General features: G+C 36.4%; 1 protein-coding gene across 1 annotated transcript in view; it reads right to left on the bottom strand.

The window, feature by feature from the left end:
* Positions 1–770: 770 nt before the first annotated feature.
* Positions 771–16889, bottom strand: part of rims3 (regulating synaptic membrane exocytosis 3) — a 67123-nt gene continuing 51004 nt past the window's right edge. Inside the window, exons 3-7 of the mRNA XM_084423827.1 lie at positions 7109–7250; positions 6330–6442; positions 5612–5713; positions 5366–5505; positions 771–3461 (exon numbers count right to left, since the gene is read on the bottom strand). Of these exons, the coding sequence (XP_084279953.1) occupies positions 3249–3461; positions 5366–5505; positions 5612–5713; positions 6330–6442; positions 7109–7250 (710 nt within the window). The 3' untranslated portion in view covers positions 771–3248. The remainder of the gene's footprint in view (positions 3462–5365; positions 5506–5611; positions 5714–6329; positions 6443–7108; positions 7251–16889) is intronic.

The following is a 16889-nucleotide window of genomic DNA, read 5'->3' as shown; positions in this document are numbered from 1 at the left end:
CGTTCCTTTTGGAAATTAAAGCAATCTCTCAACATTTATATCATTATACATCATACAGTACCTGACGAAGCAACATTTCATAAAAATGTTCAAAGTCACACATCATTCTCAGTTTTACAATCTACTGTATATTTCTGAATGCAAATAAGAAATGTAAGCATGAATACCAGCTAGACCTCCAACTGTATCGGCTATGATTATTGAACATAACATGACATAACATAACAACATAACATAACGTAACGTAACGTAACGTAACGTAACGTAACGTAACGTAACGTAACGTAACGTAACATAACATAACATAACATTGATATTGATCTGTATTCAGTGTATTAAGATCATTCCCCAGTCAGCCTGGTGTCACCTACTTACACACACATATAAACTGTGTATGCCATAAAACTGCCAAAAAAACACACAAAACAAATAAACAAACAAAAAACAAAAAAAAATTGCCATGTATATGACCTGAAAAGAATGAAGTGGCCTCGCATATAAAAGCATCAAGTACTCTGATACAACACCAAGCGTTTAAACGAACCAGATGCGAGTGGCATCTTATTCAGAAGTTACAACATCATACTCAAAGATTTGTATTTATAGATTATCAACAAACCACAGAAGCATTTGATAACTGTATCCTTTTACTGTCAGAACAAAACAGATTTGATCGTTCCCATTCCATGTTAAAATATCGAAACGCATCCAAACCATAGTAAGTTGGAAGCGGCAAATCTAGATTTTTTTTTAGTTTTTTTTAGTTTTTTGATGTTGCATTTGGTTTAGCTATGGATTGCAACAAACTACATCCATCCACTACACCTGAAAAAATAGAGCAGTACAGTACAAATATTCATGCATTCAGACTCTTCATTTTGCAAAAATGCAAGATTTGTAACTACTTCATTGTACAGTAAAGGGACACATATAATCCCATATTCCAATGTACGTAAAATCACATAGAAAAAATATCAATATCTAATAGTCATTTCATAGTGTTTACCAAGGACAAACATTCAGCTGCAAATACAATTTGTTTTTAGTACAGTAAAACAATTTAATTTCATCTTTAGTTAGTACCTAATTTAATGTACAGACATTTGTCTGTTAGTGAAAAAGAGAAATGTGCAACACAATCAAACTTGTGCAAATACATAAGAAGCAAGAAATGCATGTGAGAATTAGCAGAGACTCATTTTGTATGTTTAAAGGCAAAACTTTTGAGCTTGAAGAACAACGACGGGCTGGAAAGTAAAATCAGACTGGCATGGGTAAAATAGTTTCAGCTTGAATGTACTACATTTGCAACTTATGACGATAATAAGAAAGAGCAAAGTATTGTATCAAAGTTTCAGCAGAGACGGCTGTACAGCAAAGCAAAATACTAAAATACTTCAAACGATTCAAAATGATAAATCAGATGAAACGGTTTGCTGATCTCATAGTCTGCCTTTAGAAGCAGATCATGCATATCATGATGCAAACCAGAAAATCAAACAACATTTAGACTTCGAACAGACTGAATTATAGAGGCGTCTTTAATGATTTGCCTAATGATCCATATGGGAACTTAGAAATGAGTAATTTTTCTGGTTCTTATTGATACTGTTACATATTAATCATTTTATAAGTGTTACCATCATCTCTGCAGAAGATGCGACTGAAAAACTGAAATCTGATGTACTGGTACAGAGATCCTATGATATATAAGGTACCGATCTGATATATTCAGAAGAACTATGAAAACAAATCTAGATGTGCAGAGGAGGCTGACAGGAGTGTGATGAACACTTTGTATTTTACCTACAGTGCTGTTTTCCTTCCAAATGTCTCCGTGACACCAACGACTGACTGAAGAAGCCATCTAGAGCCACCCAGCTAAAGAGGACTGCTGATTGGACAGGAATAGCCACAATGGCAAAGTTCATAGAGAAAAACAAAAGTGTCCAGGAGTTTACAGAATACCGTTTGTTCTGGGCTTCAAGATCCTGTTGAGCGAGCGACTCCATCACCGGTCCTCATATAGTCGTGTACTTGGTTTTTGTTCAGCGTGACCTCCTGAGCGTAACAGGAAACGGAAAAGACCTTTAACAGTTCAGATCCATATGCTGGTAGAACGAAACCCAGAACTACTTGAGGCGGTGAAGTATAACGCGGCTCCAACTTTCCAGAAATCTTCGCTACTTGCTACAAGAAAAGTCTTCTTGCTTGCCAGCGGACAACGTTCGGCATATCCCACAATGCAGCAGCTGTGTATGAGGGTTGCTGGTTTAACAGGACAGTTGGTTCTCCTTCAGAGGGTTTCGATTCCCTCTGACTAGGTCTGCAGCTCGGTGCAGATTGCGTTGTTCAGACAAAAAGTGAGATTAAAACATTAGCAAAATAAATAACCTACCATCTATAAGTCTACATCATTTTAAAGGCAAGCTTAAATAGCACTTTACATATTTTGCTGAACAAGGGTTGCGAGTTAACGTGCAGAATGCAGTCGATTAATACATAAACACAAATATCGATCTATATATTTATTTATTGAGCTCTCCGGAAAAAAAAAAAAAAAAAAAAAAGATTACGCTACTTTATGCGACATGAATTGTGTGCATTTCTAATATATAACCTGACCTGTGGAGTAAAGCCCTGCCCTTTAAGTTTAATTGTGTATGTAGTCTAGTGAGTTTTTCTAACACGTCTTAGTTTTTTTTGCATCTCATCTAAGTCATTGACTCTGCTACATATCCATACTCTATAATATAACACTACAGATAGTAAGAATTGCTTTGGTTTTTAAAAAATAAAACTTCGGGTTTGGCATAGAGAAATTATTGACCCTTGAGGATCTGGAACTGCTAGGACCCATTCTGCTCCCTGTGTGACATGACGTCAACACAAATGCTACATTGTCAGGAACATTTCTCAGCAGATTTATTAAATGCCCCTATTGATTGACCTGCGAACAATGGATCTGCATGTAACTAGCCATGACTGATTCCGGACGCCCCTACAACCGCATGTTGCTGGTTACATCCATATCCATCTGTGTATGTGTTAAATGTGTCATGCCTGATTTGTATCCAACTCTTAAAATCTGTGTCGGTAAAGAGGAGCGTTCCAGCCCCGGGCGAGTTGGCCGTATCTATCAGAGTGTGTGTTCATGCTTTTTGGGGTCGGTGGCGGGGTATACTGAACGAAGATACACACGTAGAGATAGAGAACACAGGCATATTGAGATGGGGACGTGGATGTGTCTAGGTGCACGAGGGGCTGGTGGCGCTCTCGAGTGAGGACTGGGAGAGTCGGCGTGTCAGAGGGCCGATGCTGGGGTCCGCCAGAGAGGAGGTGGGGAAGAGCTTGTACCAGCCGCCCACCATTGATGACAGATCGAGATCATCCAGGAGGATCTGAGCCATTCCCATGAAACACTTGCTGTCCATGCGGCCGTAATCTCCCCACACGATCACCTGGAGAGGATAAATGGACACATTTAGTATGCAGCGGCCCCAAATATGGCATTTGCACGTGGTGTGAAAGTTTCTTATGTAATGACATTTATACATCTTTAAGTGTGTCTTATGCTCTGGATGTTTAAAGGGATAGTTCTTTAAAGGGATAAAAATGAAAATTCTGTCATCATTTACTCACCCTCAAGTTGTTCCAAACCTGTACGAGTTTCTTTGTTCTGCTGAACACAAAGGAAGATATTTGGAAGAATGTTTGTAACCAAACAGATCTCGGTCCCCATTGACTACCATAGTATATATTTTTCCTACTATGGAAGTCAATGGGGACCGAGATCTGTTGATTACAAACATTCTTCCAAATATCTTTCTTTGTGTTCAACAGAACAAAGAAACTCATACAGGTTTGGAACAACTTGAGGGTGAGTAAATGATGACAGAATTTTCATTTTTGGGTGAACTATCCCTTTAAAGGTGCAATGTGTGATATTTCTGAGGATCTATTGACAGAAATGCAATATAAGATCCACAACTATGTTTTCAGTGGTGTATAAAGACCTTACTTAATGAACCGTTATGTTTTTATTACCTTAGAATGAGTCATTTATATGTACATAACCGCGGCCACCCCTTCTATGAAGGTCGCCATATCGTGACGTCATGTTTCTACCGTAGCCGACAGCGAACAGACAGCGCTACAGAGCGCGTTTCATCACTAACTTGAATGAGAAGCAGCAGGAAAAGACGCGGCTTCCTACGTCGGCCACCGTAGCCTCTCATTCGAGTTTGAAATTTCAAGGAAAGGCCGCGAATTATTGACCGATTGCAATTCGCAAATCTCACCACTAGATGCCGCTAAAAATCACACACTGCACCTTTAAGAGACTTTCGTGTCTTAATGTACTTTTTGTCTTAATTGTGAACATATTATATACATACAAGTCATATATATATAAGTCAGTAAGATTTTTTGGAAAAAATTAATACTTTTTTATTCAGCAAGGATGCATTCAATTAATCAAAAGTAACATTTATAACGTTACAAAAGATTTGTTTCAAATAAATGCTGTTTCTTTTAACTTTCTATTAATCAAAGAATAAAAAAAAAACTATCATGGTTTCCATACAACTATTAAGCAGCACAACTGTTTTCAAAATTGATAATAATAAGAAATGTTTCTTGAGAATATTAGATCAACATATTAGAATGATTTCTAAAGACTGGAGTAATGGCTGCTGAAAATTCAGCTTTTTCCATCACAGGAAAAAATTACATTTTAAAAATATAATAACATTTACGCTATTTTGATCAAATAAATGCAGCCTTGGTGAGCAAAAAACACTTCTTTCAAAAGCATAAAACAATCTTACTGACCCCAAATGTTTAAATGGTGCATGTCTTTAAAATAAATGCCCAAATCTAAGCATTTTATTGCAAATATTAAAAATAATTTAATTTACTAATTTTTCTTACCAAACAAAAAAAAGAAAATAAATGGTATTAAATATCAAGGTTTTAACACCAAATAAATATCATTACATTCTGTGTAAATAGTCATTAGACTTAATTAGAATATATCAAATATAAAAATAAATAATATCATTATTAATTATGCCATTGCTATGATTATGACACTGATTGTTAGCCACTGATGATATTCAATATAAATAATAATAATAATTATACTGCATAGACTGTACAGAATATGAAGTGTAAAAACCACAAAATAAGCCCCTTGAACTTTAAACAGCGTCTCCTGTCTTTCCATCAACAAATTCAAGACTGCAAGATTTTTTTTAAACTTTTTATTCCATTAAATGCTTTTTTTTTGGGACCGGTGGATATTTAGATGTTATATGCTGTTTTCTGAAGAATGTGTTTGTGAAGGATAGCTGGAGTGTAATACCTGTAGCACTTTCCCCTGCGGGCTCTCGTCAAACATCAGGGATTGCTGGAAGGTTGGATCCAGGGTTTTCTTCACCACTCTGGTTTTCTTCTTAGCGAGACACATTCCATTCTCCAGAACATAAACCTTTATATATGTTGCTGATAGAGAAGGAATCATCCAATTAAAAATCAGTGTTCTATGGCCTTACCAAACAAATCATGTGGATAAAATGAGTCAACACAGTAATTTTTAATCGTGGGTTACCTGAAATGGTCTTTGAGCCTGGTTTAGGGGTCAGACCTCGGGCCTGCGTGATCTCAACCTCTAACTGACCTCCTCTATCCATCACACCAATGTAAACATCACCTACAGAGAAAACCATATGGCTTATGATCAAAACTTTCATTTCTGTGCAGAAATCTTGCAATGGGATAATTCAACAGCAGGTGGAGACAAAGAATAACATATAACCTCCATTCCTGAGAGTTTCTGCCTTGATATTTGACTTGAAACAAAGGCTATTATTAAATCTAACAAGCCAGTAACTCCAGTCCAGTCAACATGGGCTCCTACAAAGATTGACATTTATCAGATCTGCGTCCATTTGCAGACAAATTCATTGACAATCAGCTGAGTTCCACAGAATGCTAAAGGATAGTATAGTACCATTTCTACTGTATATACTATGTATACTATGCTCAGTATGAAAATTTACTGTACATACAAAATACCCTGGTGAAGCACACAGCGTGAAAGACTGTTTTGCGTGAAAGGCACATTGCAATATACTCGACTTGACCTTTCATATCCAGTGTGATGAATAAAGCTAACGTTTTGCCACAATAATTCTTGACACATTAATTGATTGGACTACCAAGAGTCAAGACGGTATAAAATGATATTAGCATAAACTGATTTTTTTTTTTAACAAAATTTTAATTGCTGTATTCAGTGTATACTACCCAGTATGCAGATGTCTTACCCATTGGCGGTGTGGCTAATGTCTGACGTCCCACTATCTGTGCGGGACCAAGGCCATCCAGGAAGTCACTGAATTGGCTCTCAGGGCCCAGGCGAGTGGTGGGGAAGATGAACCTAAAATGCACCCGTTGAGATGTGTGAAATGTGTGATCTGTCAAACTCATCAATACAAAACAGGATTGTTTCCAAACAATACAATACATAGTACTGAGAAACCAACTACTTCATCATTTAATGTGAAAATACCTCACATTACACATAGATGTATGAAACTTGTCATACATCTTATCATCTTATCATATTTTATCATATTTAGAGCAGCAACTAACAATTATTTTGATAACTGACTGATATGTTGATTTTATTTATTAATCAATTAATCAGATGAAAAAATTAAATATTTGGTAATTATTAAAGTAATAAAAAATGTAATCCATTATTTTAAAAAACCCCAGTTATTACACATTATTTACCAATTTTATCAATTGTTGCAGCTCTAATCATATTACACCACATTTGAATTATTTTCATGACAATAAAGCACATTTCATCATCAAAATGTCATTAACGTAATGTGAAATAAAAATGTATATTATTAAAATTGTTTTAATTGTTTTTGTGAGATTCACTCAGATATAAATGCATTTGGATGCAGTGATTTGTGATCTCCAGGTTAAATGTCTGTGATGAGGAGTCTGTGTCAACGGACTGTTGTTTAAATAGTGATTAATACATAAATAAAAGCAAAATACAAATATAATGAGACACCATGTCACTCACGTTCCATCAGAGCTGTTGCTGTTGGTGCTGCCATCTGTTGATTCTTTACTGCCCTGCCGTGTGACACGGTTCCTCATCTCCACAGCGATACCCGTCTCTGTGCTCCGCCGGATGGTGCTGCGTAGCTTCTTTGTTCCACCATCTACACAAAAAAACATGCATATGTAACACTGGACACTTTCCATGAATAGACCACACACACCCACACACGGATACACACACACACACACACGGATACACACACACAGGCACGCACGCACGCACGCACGCACGCACGCACACACACACACACACACACACACACACACACACACACACACACACACACACACACACACACACACACACACATTCTTGTACATCTATCTTTATGAGGACATTCATTGACACAATGCAATCTCTAGCTGCTTACCCTAACCTTACCCATCACAACTAAGTGCCTAACCCGAACCCTTACCCTAAACCTACCCTTAAACTAATTATAACCTTATCCCTAAAACCAAGTCTTGACCCTCAAACAGGCCTTTAAAGGGGTCTCAGAAAGTGAGGACCGGCCAAAATGTCCTCACTTTACTCTCTTTGTCCTCACTCCAATGGTCTAAAACTCAAACTGGTCCTCACAAAGATAGTTGTACAAGTACACACAAACACACACACACACACACACACACACACACACACACACACACACACACACACACACACACACACACACACACACACACACACACACACACACACACACACAGGTTGTAGATATTTATAAAACTTATTTTTTCTATAAATAAATTGACAATTTTCCTAAAATAATGTGGGTAAAAGAGCTGGGTTAATATAAACTAAAACCATTTAAAATAATTGTTACTTGAAATAAACTAATCACATGATTACCACATGGCACAAGCTGATTGGCCTCTGCTAATCCTGTAGTCAATGAGATTGCTTGCTCAACATTTAAATGGTGTGGTTCACTGTCCACTGTAGGCTAGTCCTCCAGCACGTTATCAGAGTTCCTCTGAACCCCTCCACCTCCCCCAGCTCCACCTGCCTAGATCTGCTATAAGATTTATGTATGTCTATTTATGTAGCAGCAGTATATCTTACATGCTTACAGCAGCATGTCTGTGTATCTATTAGCAGTAGCAAGTCCATACTTGCTCTGCAGCAGCAGCAGTGTAGCAGATCCGGCACACATTTGGTACACATGGATTTCACACAGCCCAGGTGTGGGCCGGATCTGGGCCAACACTATATTGCTGTCTGGGATGCTAAAACTATTCAGAGTTGTCATGATTGAAATAAAATAAATTGACAAAAAGACACAACAAAATCACTAAAACTTTAACTAAAATTAAAATGAAAACAGAAAATATATATATATATATAAAAAAAAAACTTTTATAAATATAAAAAAACTATAATAGTATCTCAAATATATTAAAACAACACAACAGTAACATATTATTTACTTTTCTTCATGTGACACTCTAGAAAGGGTCTAAATGATGTTAAATAATGGTGCAACAATTTAAGCAATGTTACATTTTTGTAATGAAGGAAATAACCGGGTAGCTTGCAGAATGTGGGACACAAGTTGTTAGTTTAAATAAGTTATTAGTTTAAAAATATATATTTTTAATACAACTGATTGAATATTATTGCAGTCAATTATATCAAAATTATTACATTGTATGATTACAAGACAGTCAGGAAGGTCAAGACCTTTATATCTTTAATAGTTCAAAAAAAGTCACAGGACATTGACGTGTAATGGAAAGTGGCACTGATATAAACTCCTCAAATGTAATGCCATGTAAAAACACAGCACAAACTGCTAAAGTGTTTATGAAAATGAAAGCTGAGCTTATATAGTCCAGTCATATTTCATACCAGGAGTCATTTACTTGGCTACTAATGTAAACTCATCTGTACCCTTACTCTGCATGACTTCCAGCTGTTTACAACTGCTGCATTTAGCTGGCATACTTTTCTGACAAGCAATCAATCCAGGCAAAGCAGAAGAGCTTGACAACTCAAATGCTTTTGCTTTTGTTCTCAAACACCAAATATGGAAATCAGACCAGTAAAACAAGAAGAAAGTGGTGGTATAAATTTGTAACAGGGCTTGAAAACACAGTAGGTGATAATAAGCAATGCCAAATTATAACTTCCAAAATTAAAACTCTCATGTTTCATGAGCCCAGAGGCTACCGTCTCGAAGTCACCAAGGAGTTATAAAGTGCTACATCCATTAGCAAGTACACAGTGAGCTCCAAAAAGGACAAAAAAGCAAAACCATATTGACCATCTGATGCATATTGCACACAAACCTGGGAAGCACTTGTGATCGCAATCAGCCCACTCAGAAAATCGTGTTTACAGCCGGTTGATATTATGAGAGCTATTTACCAAGTTCTTGACTTCAAATCTCCAAAGATATTCAGTTTTATTTGAGGAACTTAGTAACAAGTTTACATGTCAAAGTGGATAGTTCTTGGCCAGAATATAGGGTTACAACGGGGCTAAAGACGCATTTGATTTTATTAAACCTCTAGACGGCAAAACTCACATCAGCACTCTCCTAAATAGTTGCGTTTCTCTATGCACATAGAAAAGTTGATTCTGTGCTAATTTGATCTACTGTTGGTGTAAAAGGCATTATTGACATTATTGGTTCGATTTAAATGATCGATATAATTTATTAAGTTGGGTGTCCACCTTATGCCGAGTACACACTGCATGATTTTCAAAGTCATTGGATTTACTGTTAATCTCACACTGACGACTGTCTCGGGTGCCATTTAGTTGCTGTTGTGTGCATTTTACATGATGGATCAGTGACAGGGGGTCAAACATTACACAACATTTAATAAGAAGAATCGCTGACAACTCTGTCTGGTCTACAAACCACATAAACCACATTGATAAAGCAAATAACCTACGATCACAAGTGAGACAGGAGTTCTCACGTGAGACTATTTCTTGTTAAAATGATGCATGCAAGAAGCTTGTGATAAAAGTTGTCTGTGTGTGCCGATTTTGCAGTGAAAACGAAAAAGAGACAAGAATATGAAGGACAGAATAGTTGCTTGCAGAAACAATGCTTGCTGTGTTTTGTGACTCCTCCCCCTGAACTTTCCTTTGCCCTGTATCTTTGCCTCTCATTGGCTGTAGGTCGTCGGTGATGTAATTTCCAGTCAAAACGCATTTCACACTGCAGCACTCTGAGTCCCAGACAGGTCCAGATATTTAGCATGCTAAATATTTCACGGGCATCTGAGATACATCTGCGCTTCTCTCATGGTCTTTCATCATCATTTTTGATCATACACAATACACATTTTCACCACGGCCAAAACATTTTTGGTGTTACAGTGATTTAATTTGGCGTGGGATTGTGCGTATTGAGCATAATTTTACTCATTCCCGCAGATTTTCAGCTCACACCCAAAGCGCCGCAGCACATAAAGCCGCCTCTCAGTATTAAATAGAGGTTTTTCACTGCTTATTGCGCTTAAACAGTCAAAAACACACAAAATAATGTCAAAATGCCGGTCTTGGCAGGTATTCACGTAAACACAGTCAGTTATGTTTTAAGTGAACGTAAACAGTTGAGAAAGAAAACGCATGTGTAACAGAATAATGGATCTGTGCGTCAATTCTTAAAGTGACAGCAGCCTAATATACCTGCTGCCAAATTATGAGACAATATTAAAAATATCTATATGGCAGGTTTTCCCCATGGTATCAATGTTAAAATTTTGGCCAGTGAAAATGCTGAGTGGCTAAATTTGTAAAACCACAAGCCACATTGGCTGGTGAGCAAAAAATTATTGTCAAGCCCTTATTGTCACTCATGTGATTTTGGAATTTGGTGGTAATTTCCACAAAACTGTCAGCGAGTGAAAATTGGGGTGTCACAGTCATCGTCTGCACCATTCTGTCTTCGTCTTCACTACACTTCCCAGAATCCTCCTTGTCTCCACACCTGAACTCACTCCCTCAATTACCCACCTGTTCATCGTCTTCATCATCCGTGTCACCTGTCCTCACCTCGTTATAGTTCATTAGTGTCTGTATTTAGTTCTCTCTGTTCAATCTGTCTTGGTCGGTTATTGTTTGTGTTTGTGCACTAGCACACTGTTTCGAGTTTGTTTGGATTTTGCCTATGGAAATAAATATTGAGTATTTTGTATCTTCGCCTACCTTTGTCTTCTTCATCCACTCGTTGATGTTACATGGGGATAAAATTGTGTACCATATAAAAAAAAAAAAAAAAAAAATATATATATATATATATATATATATATATGTATATAAACATATTTATAAATATGATATTGATCATTTCATAAAATATAATTTATTCTAACCCTAACTCAAAGTAATATTTTTTTCTGTATTTTGAAAAAGACATATTTTAATAACAGTATATTTATTATTAAAAAATATTTTATATAAAAAAAACCCAGAAAACAATACAAACTTCGCTGAAGTGATTTCTTTGAATGGGTATTAACTTACGTATTATGCAAAACATTTGTATCAACACTGGGTGATTTTTGCCCCATGCTGGTGTGCCTTTTTCCCCGAGTGTGTGCCACCTCATATATTTTATAAGATAAAAAAAAAAAAAACTTTTAGGATTTATTTTCTCACAGAACATGTTGATCCATCAATGTTCACTAAATAAAAGATTTCTGCAATCATACACTATGGGAGCAGTGAAAAGCACATTTCCCATAAGGTGTGCTTATAGCCCTGTTGGACTCATAAATCAAAGGTCTGGGTAGATGATGGCAGGCGACTCACAAACCTGGAAGATGCACAAGACAAGTGCACCCAGCAATCTGTTACAGCCAAGCATTGACGGCCAACCTGCTGACCTCACCATATAAAGTGAGAGAGGGGAAGGAAGAGAGAGAGACAAATAGGCTGCTCAGCTGATGTTAAGAAAGAGATAAAGAGAAAAACATGTCGCTCTATTCTGTGCCAAAAGATGACATCTCAACAACAGAGAGTGATGACTTCATAATTACCTCCTGGATTAGATAGGAGCCGATAAGACCATGAGCCAAGAACTAATACTCTGATATATGAATACTGTTAGTGTTTAAAGGGATAGTTCACCCAAAATTAACATTGTGTCACGGTAACACTTTTTAATAACTTTCACTAATAAGTCATTAACAAACATTATAACGCTTAACAGACCATTAGTTAATATTTATTAAAATAGCTAGAAATATGGGATAATGTGCTTGTTAATGTTTACTAATGAACTTATTAAAAATTTCATAATAATTAACAAATCATTATTTAATGTACATTGATATGCTTACAAATATCATTAATCTTTAAATTCATATGATCACGCAATTCTAAAAACATCTACAAATGATTTTAATCATTGTATAACATCTGTTAAAATATATTTTTTTAAGATTAGATCATTAGATTTTTAAGTGCATGATCATATTAAATGAAAGTTTAATGACATTTCTAAGCATATCAATTTACTTTAATTATCTCTTAATCATTATCTAATGTTTAATAATTTCAGTAAACATAGTATAAACATCAACAAGCATATTTCTAGCTGTGTGAATATATTAACTAATGATCTATTAAGCATTATATAATCTTTGTTAATCATTTATTAATGAAAGTTATTATGTTACCAAACATGGATAAAAATAATAAATATCTCTAAAGCACCAAATCAGCATATTAGAATGATTTCTGAAGGATCATGTGAAAATGAAGACTGAATGGATAAAATGGAAGAAAATTTATGTTTGTTATTTAAGATTGATCAAATAAATGCAGCCTTGGTTAGCATAAAGGACTTCTTTCAAAACAAACAAACACACACACACACACACACACACACACACACACACACATATATATATATATATATATATATATATATATATATATATATAACTTACCAAAAACTTTTGAATGGTAGTGTATTTTAGACAAAATTAGAGCAACGAATAATTTTTTTCAGTGGTCATTATTGCCAAATAAACTTTTATTGCTTCTAACACCTAACAAAATAAATAAATATAAAGATGAATTGGAAATATCAATTAGGTGAATGTACAAAGAGATACACTATGATACAATAGACATTAATTGATTTGTCTTTTGTTTAGAGTCATTATATTTATATAATCAATAGTCATTATATTTGACAGCACAATGTCACAATTGATATCAAAGCCTCAAAAGTTCAAAATAGTCTGAAAAAAAGAAACAGGGCATTTGTCACAAGTTAAAGAGCTCGGTTAATAAAAAAAAAAAGCAAATGCACTGCAAATGACTCAATGACTCTATGTTCTAAACTGTTATGAATCACAATAGTGTCGTTTCTGCAGAAGAATATGTACAGACAGGCTGCAGAACTGCAAGTATTGCATTCCCAGCAGACACTTGCTTACTGTCATGATGCTCATAGTCTTTAAAATAAAATAACTGCAAGAGCGAGTGCGAGACATAGAGAACCAGAACAGCTTTCTAAAAATACTGACAGAACATGAACAGTGTGGGCCACACTAACACAGAGCAAGAAGATCGCAGTCAGATGCACACAATTCACTGAGGTGTTCATTTAAAAATGAACAACATCTGATGTGGATAGACAGTTGATGCTAAAATACCACAGACATAATGGCAAGCAAATGCTTGGGATATATTATATGTGACATTTCAGAACAGTTACTTTGTGCAACAGAATAACTACATGTTGTCGTCTTATATAAACATGTTATTTGACAAGAATAACAGGCTGGCTCTGAGGTAGTGAAAGGGAACTGTACATTCACTGTATGTGACGTGTTGTATCTATGTTTGTAGTAGAATAAATGGCCACATTTAAAGATGAAGTAAGTAATTAATTTCCACTAGTATGTCTAAATCATTTTTACAGGTTCCCCAAATACTCCTGGTTTTGGTTATAATCTAAATAATCTGCCATTGGTTGACCAAACAGTTAGTCCCACCCTAAACTCACGCCATTGATTGGTTGCTGTGTCATGCTGCTCAGATTGTGTTTGTTTAATTAAAATGTAAAAATTACAGGGTCTTTTAAATTAACAGATATGTCTCGTCACAGGCCCCTGGGACAGTGTCCAGAGTTCTGTATCTTTGACCTCGTTTAGTACTTAATTGGCCCAAAAAGACACCCGTCCATGAACTGCCTATGAAATGTCCATTCAATAAGTTGCCAGAGGGACGTCCAAAATACAGGGGTCAAAAGGTCGCAGGGCCTCGAAATTCGGTACAGTCCACCGTCAAGGGCCCTTGCGGCTCTAGATGCTTCCTGAGCCAATTAGCCCATGGGAAAGTAACTGCTGCACAAGACCTTTACAGGCACATGCTCCCATAGAGATCTAAGTAAGACATCTTTTGACCAAGCCCTGTCGGTATGTCGTCAAGGGCCCTGTGATGCAACTTTCTGTGAAGTCTGGGGCTCCTCACAATCTTATATAAAAATCTCACAATTTTGATTTATATCTCATGACTGTGATTTTAATTTGACTTGGAATTGCAACTTAAAGGTAAGAATGTAACTTTAAATCTCACAATTGTGAATTCAAATCTTGTAATGCAACTTTATTTCTCACAATTGGATTTTATATCTCATTTGGGACTTTGGTTCTTGTAATAGTGACTTTCTATCTCAAAATTAGGATTTTAAATTTCAAAATGTGACTTTTTATCTCACTATTTGACTTTGGATCTTGCGATTGCAACTTTACATCTCAAAAGGTGAAGTTAAAACTCATTGTGACCTTTTCTTGCACTTGCAACTTTATATCTCACAGTCTGATATTATTTTAACTGTTAAACTTTATTTCACAGTTACTTTTTTTTTTATCTTTTACTCTGTGGAGGAAGCATTCTTCCATTCACAATCAAACATACAGACCTCTGACTGAACCAACTAACTGAACCAAATAACATTATTCTAAACCTTTATGCATGTTATTCCTGGTAAATTTTCCTTTGCACTGAAAGCAACATGTTGAGGGGTAAAATCTTTCTCCAAGATGCTTATAAAACACATTTATCTTTCTATATACGGCTTTATCTCCTGTCTGTTTCTTCCCTTCTCAGTCCTTGTCATTCGACAGCTATTCCCTTGTATCCAAACGCCTACTCTGCCTGTTTCACCCAGAAGTATCTCGCTACTGATCCCCAGTAAATACCAGAACAGCGGGAGAGTCTGTCCTTTGGGACACTTTGATGAAATATTAAACAGTGCAGCTCAGAGAGAGAGAGAGAGAGTGAGGGAGGGATGGGGTTGACAGAATCAGGGCTGAGGGCAAGAGGTGCTAAAAAGATTCATCCAATTCCACGTGACACTTTCCCGAGAACAACAGCAAAGCCTCACATGCAGCCTGAAGAGCAATCCACCTGTTTAAATCGAAGCGCATGTGCATAGATGCACACAAACAAGCCATTTTCACCTTCACACAAAACCTGTTCCCACCTGCGGCTACGCTAAAAAAGCTCATCAACGTTGTCATGCACACCACTGACTGCGTGTCTAAAAAAGGGAAGTGCCTTGTGTGCTGGAGACACATCCTTCTGTCTGGTATCTGTGGCAACAGCCTGCTCTCTCCAGACAGATATCATGGGGCACAGACATTTTAGATTAACTCGAGCTAAAAATACTGCCTTATCGCCCAACAGGACACAACTAATCAATGGCTGATATTTCAGGAAGATCTGTGAGTGGGTGGTCTGTGAAGGAGAATCTAATTAGGGGGCTTCCACAAAATAAACAGTTTATTCACAGACTAAATATGTAACAGGAAATATCTGACAGAAGCTTTTTCATAAGGGTAGACTGCTGAGAGAGTTATAGGTAGACTGATGATTTGCTCATCCGAGGTATATTGGGTATGTTCAGAACTGCATGTTACCACACTGCTCACACTTTTTTGTAGTATGCAGTATAGGGGTGGGCCATATGATGTATATACTGTGCAGTTGCAGTACTGCGTCAACAGGTAGAGATTTTGCTATGCTGTTTTTCGCATGATAGATAAAGTCGTGGACAGGACTGCTATATGTTATTTACAAATAAAATGCTTTTAGCGTGTAAGATATGCTGCATGAATAGACATAAGTAGCAGATCTATAGGCAGGTGGAGCTGGGGGAGGTGGAAGGTTCCAGAGTAAATCTGATACCGCGCTGCAGGACTAGCCTGCAACAAACACTGAACCAGACTATTTGAATGCTGAGCAAGTAATCTCATTGGTTGCAGGATCAGCAGAGACCAATCAGCTTGCGTCATGTGGTAATGTGACTGCTTGCAGATTGCATGTAAAGGACCTATCAGCCTGCAGCCTCTAGAGTTTCATGACTGTACTAGACATTCATTGTTGCATAATGTGTACTGTTTCACATTCCTTATTTACACTGTCAGAAAACTGCTTACTGCGTCCTATTTAAAAAATAATAATATATGAAACAGTATACATTTCCACAGCATGCAGTAAGAAGTATATTGGTATTGTAATATATTGACAATGTAATACACTGTACAATTGTTTTCTACTGCGCAGTATGCAGTTTGTTGGTATTCTTTTCTAACAACAATGTATCACACAGTTTGAATGTGTAGCATACATTTTTCATTGTATACTTACTACATAATATTTTGCAAGCTATTTATAAAAATAAGTAGTAAACGGTATAATATACTTCACAGAATCCAAAAAGCAGTATGCTAGTATTCCATTCCAGACATATCTAGAAAAT

This window comes from Rutilus rutilus (assembly GCF_951802725.1).
Source record: "Rutilus rutilus genome assembly, chromosome: 11".
Classification (NCBI taxonomy): Eukaryota; Metazoa; Chordata; class Actinopteri; order Cypriniformes; family Leuciscidae; genus Rutilus; species Rutilus rutilus.
This window is presented reverse-complemented; position numbering and strand designations above follow the sequence as displayed.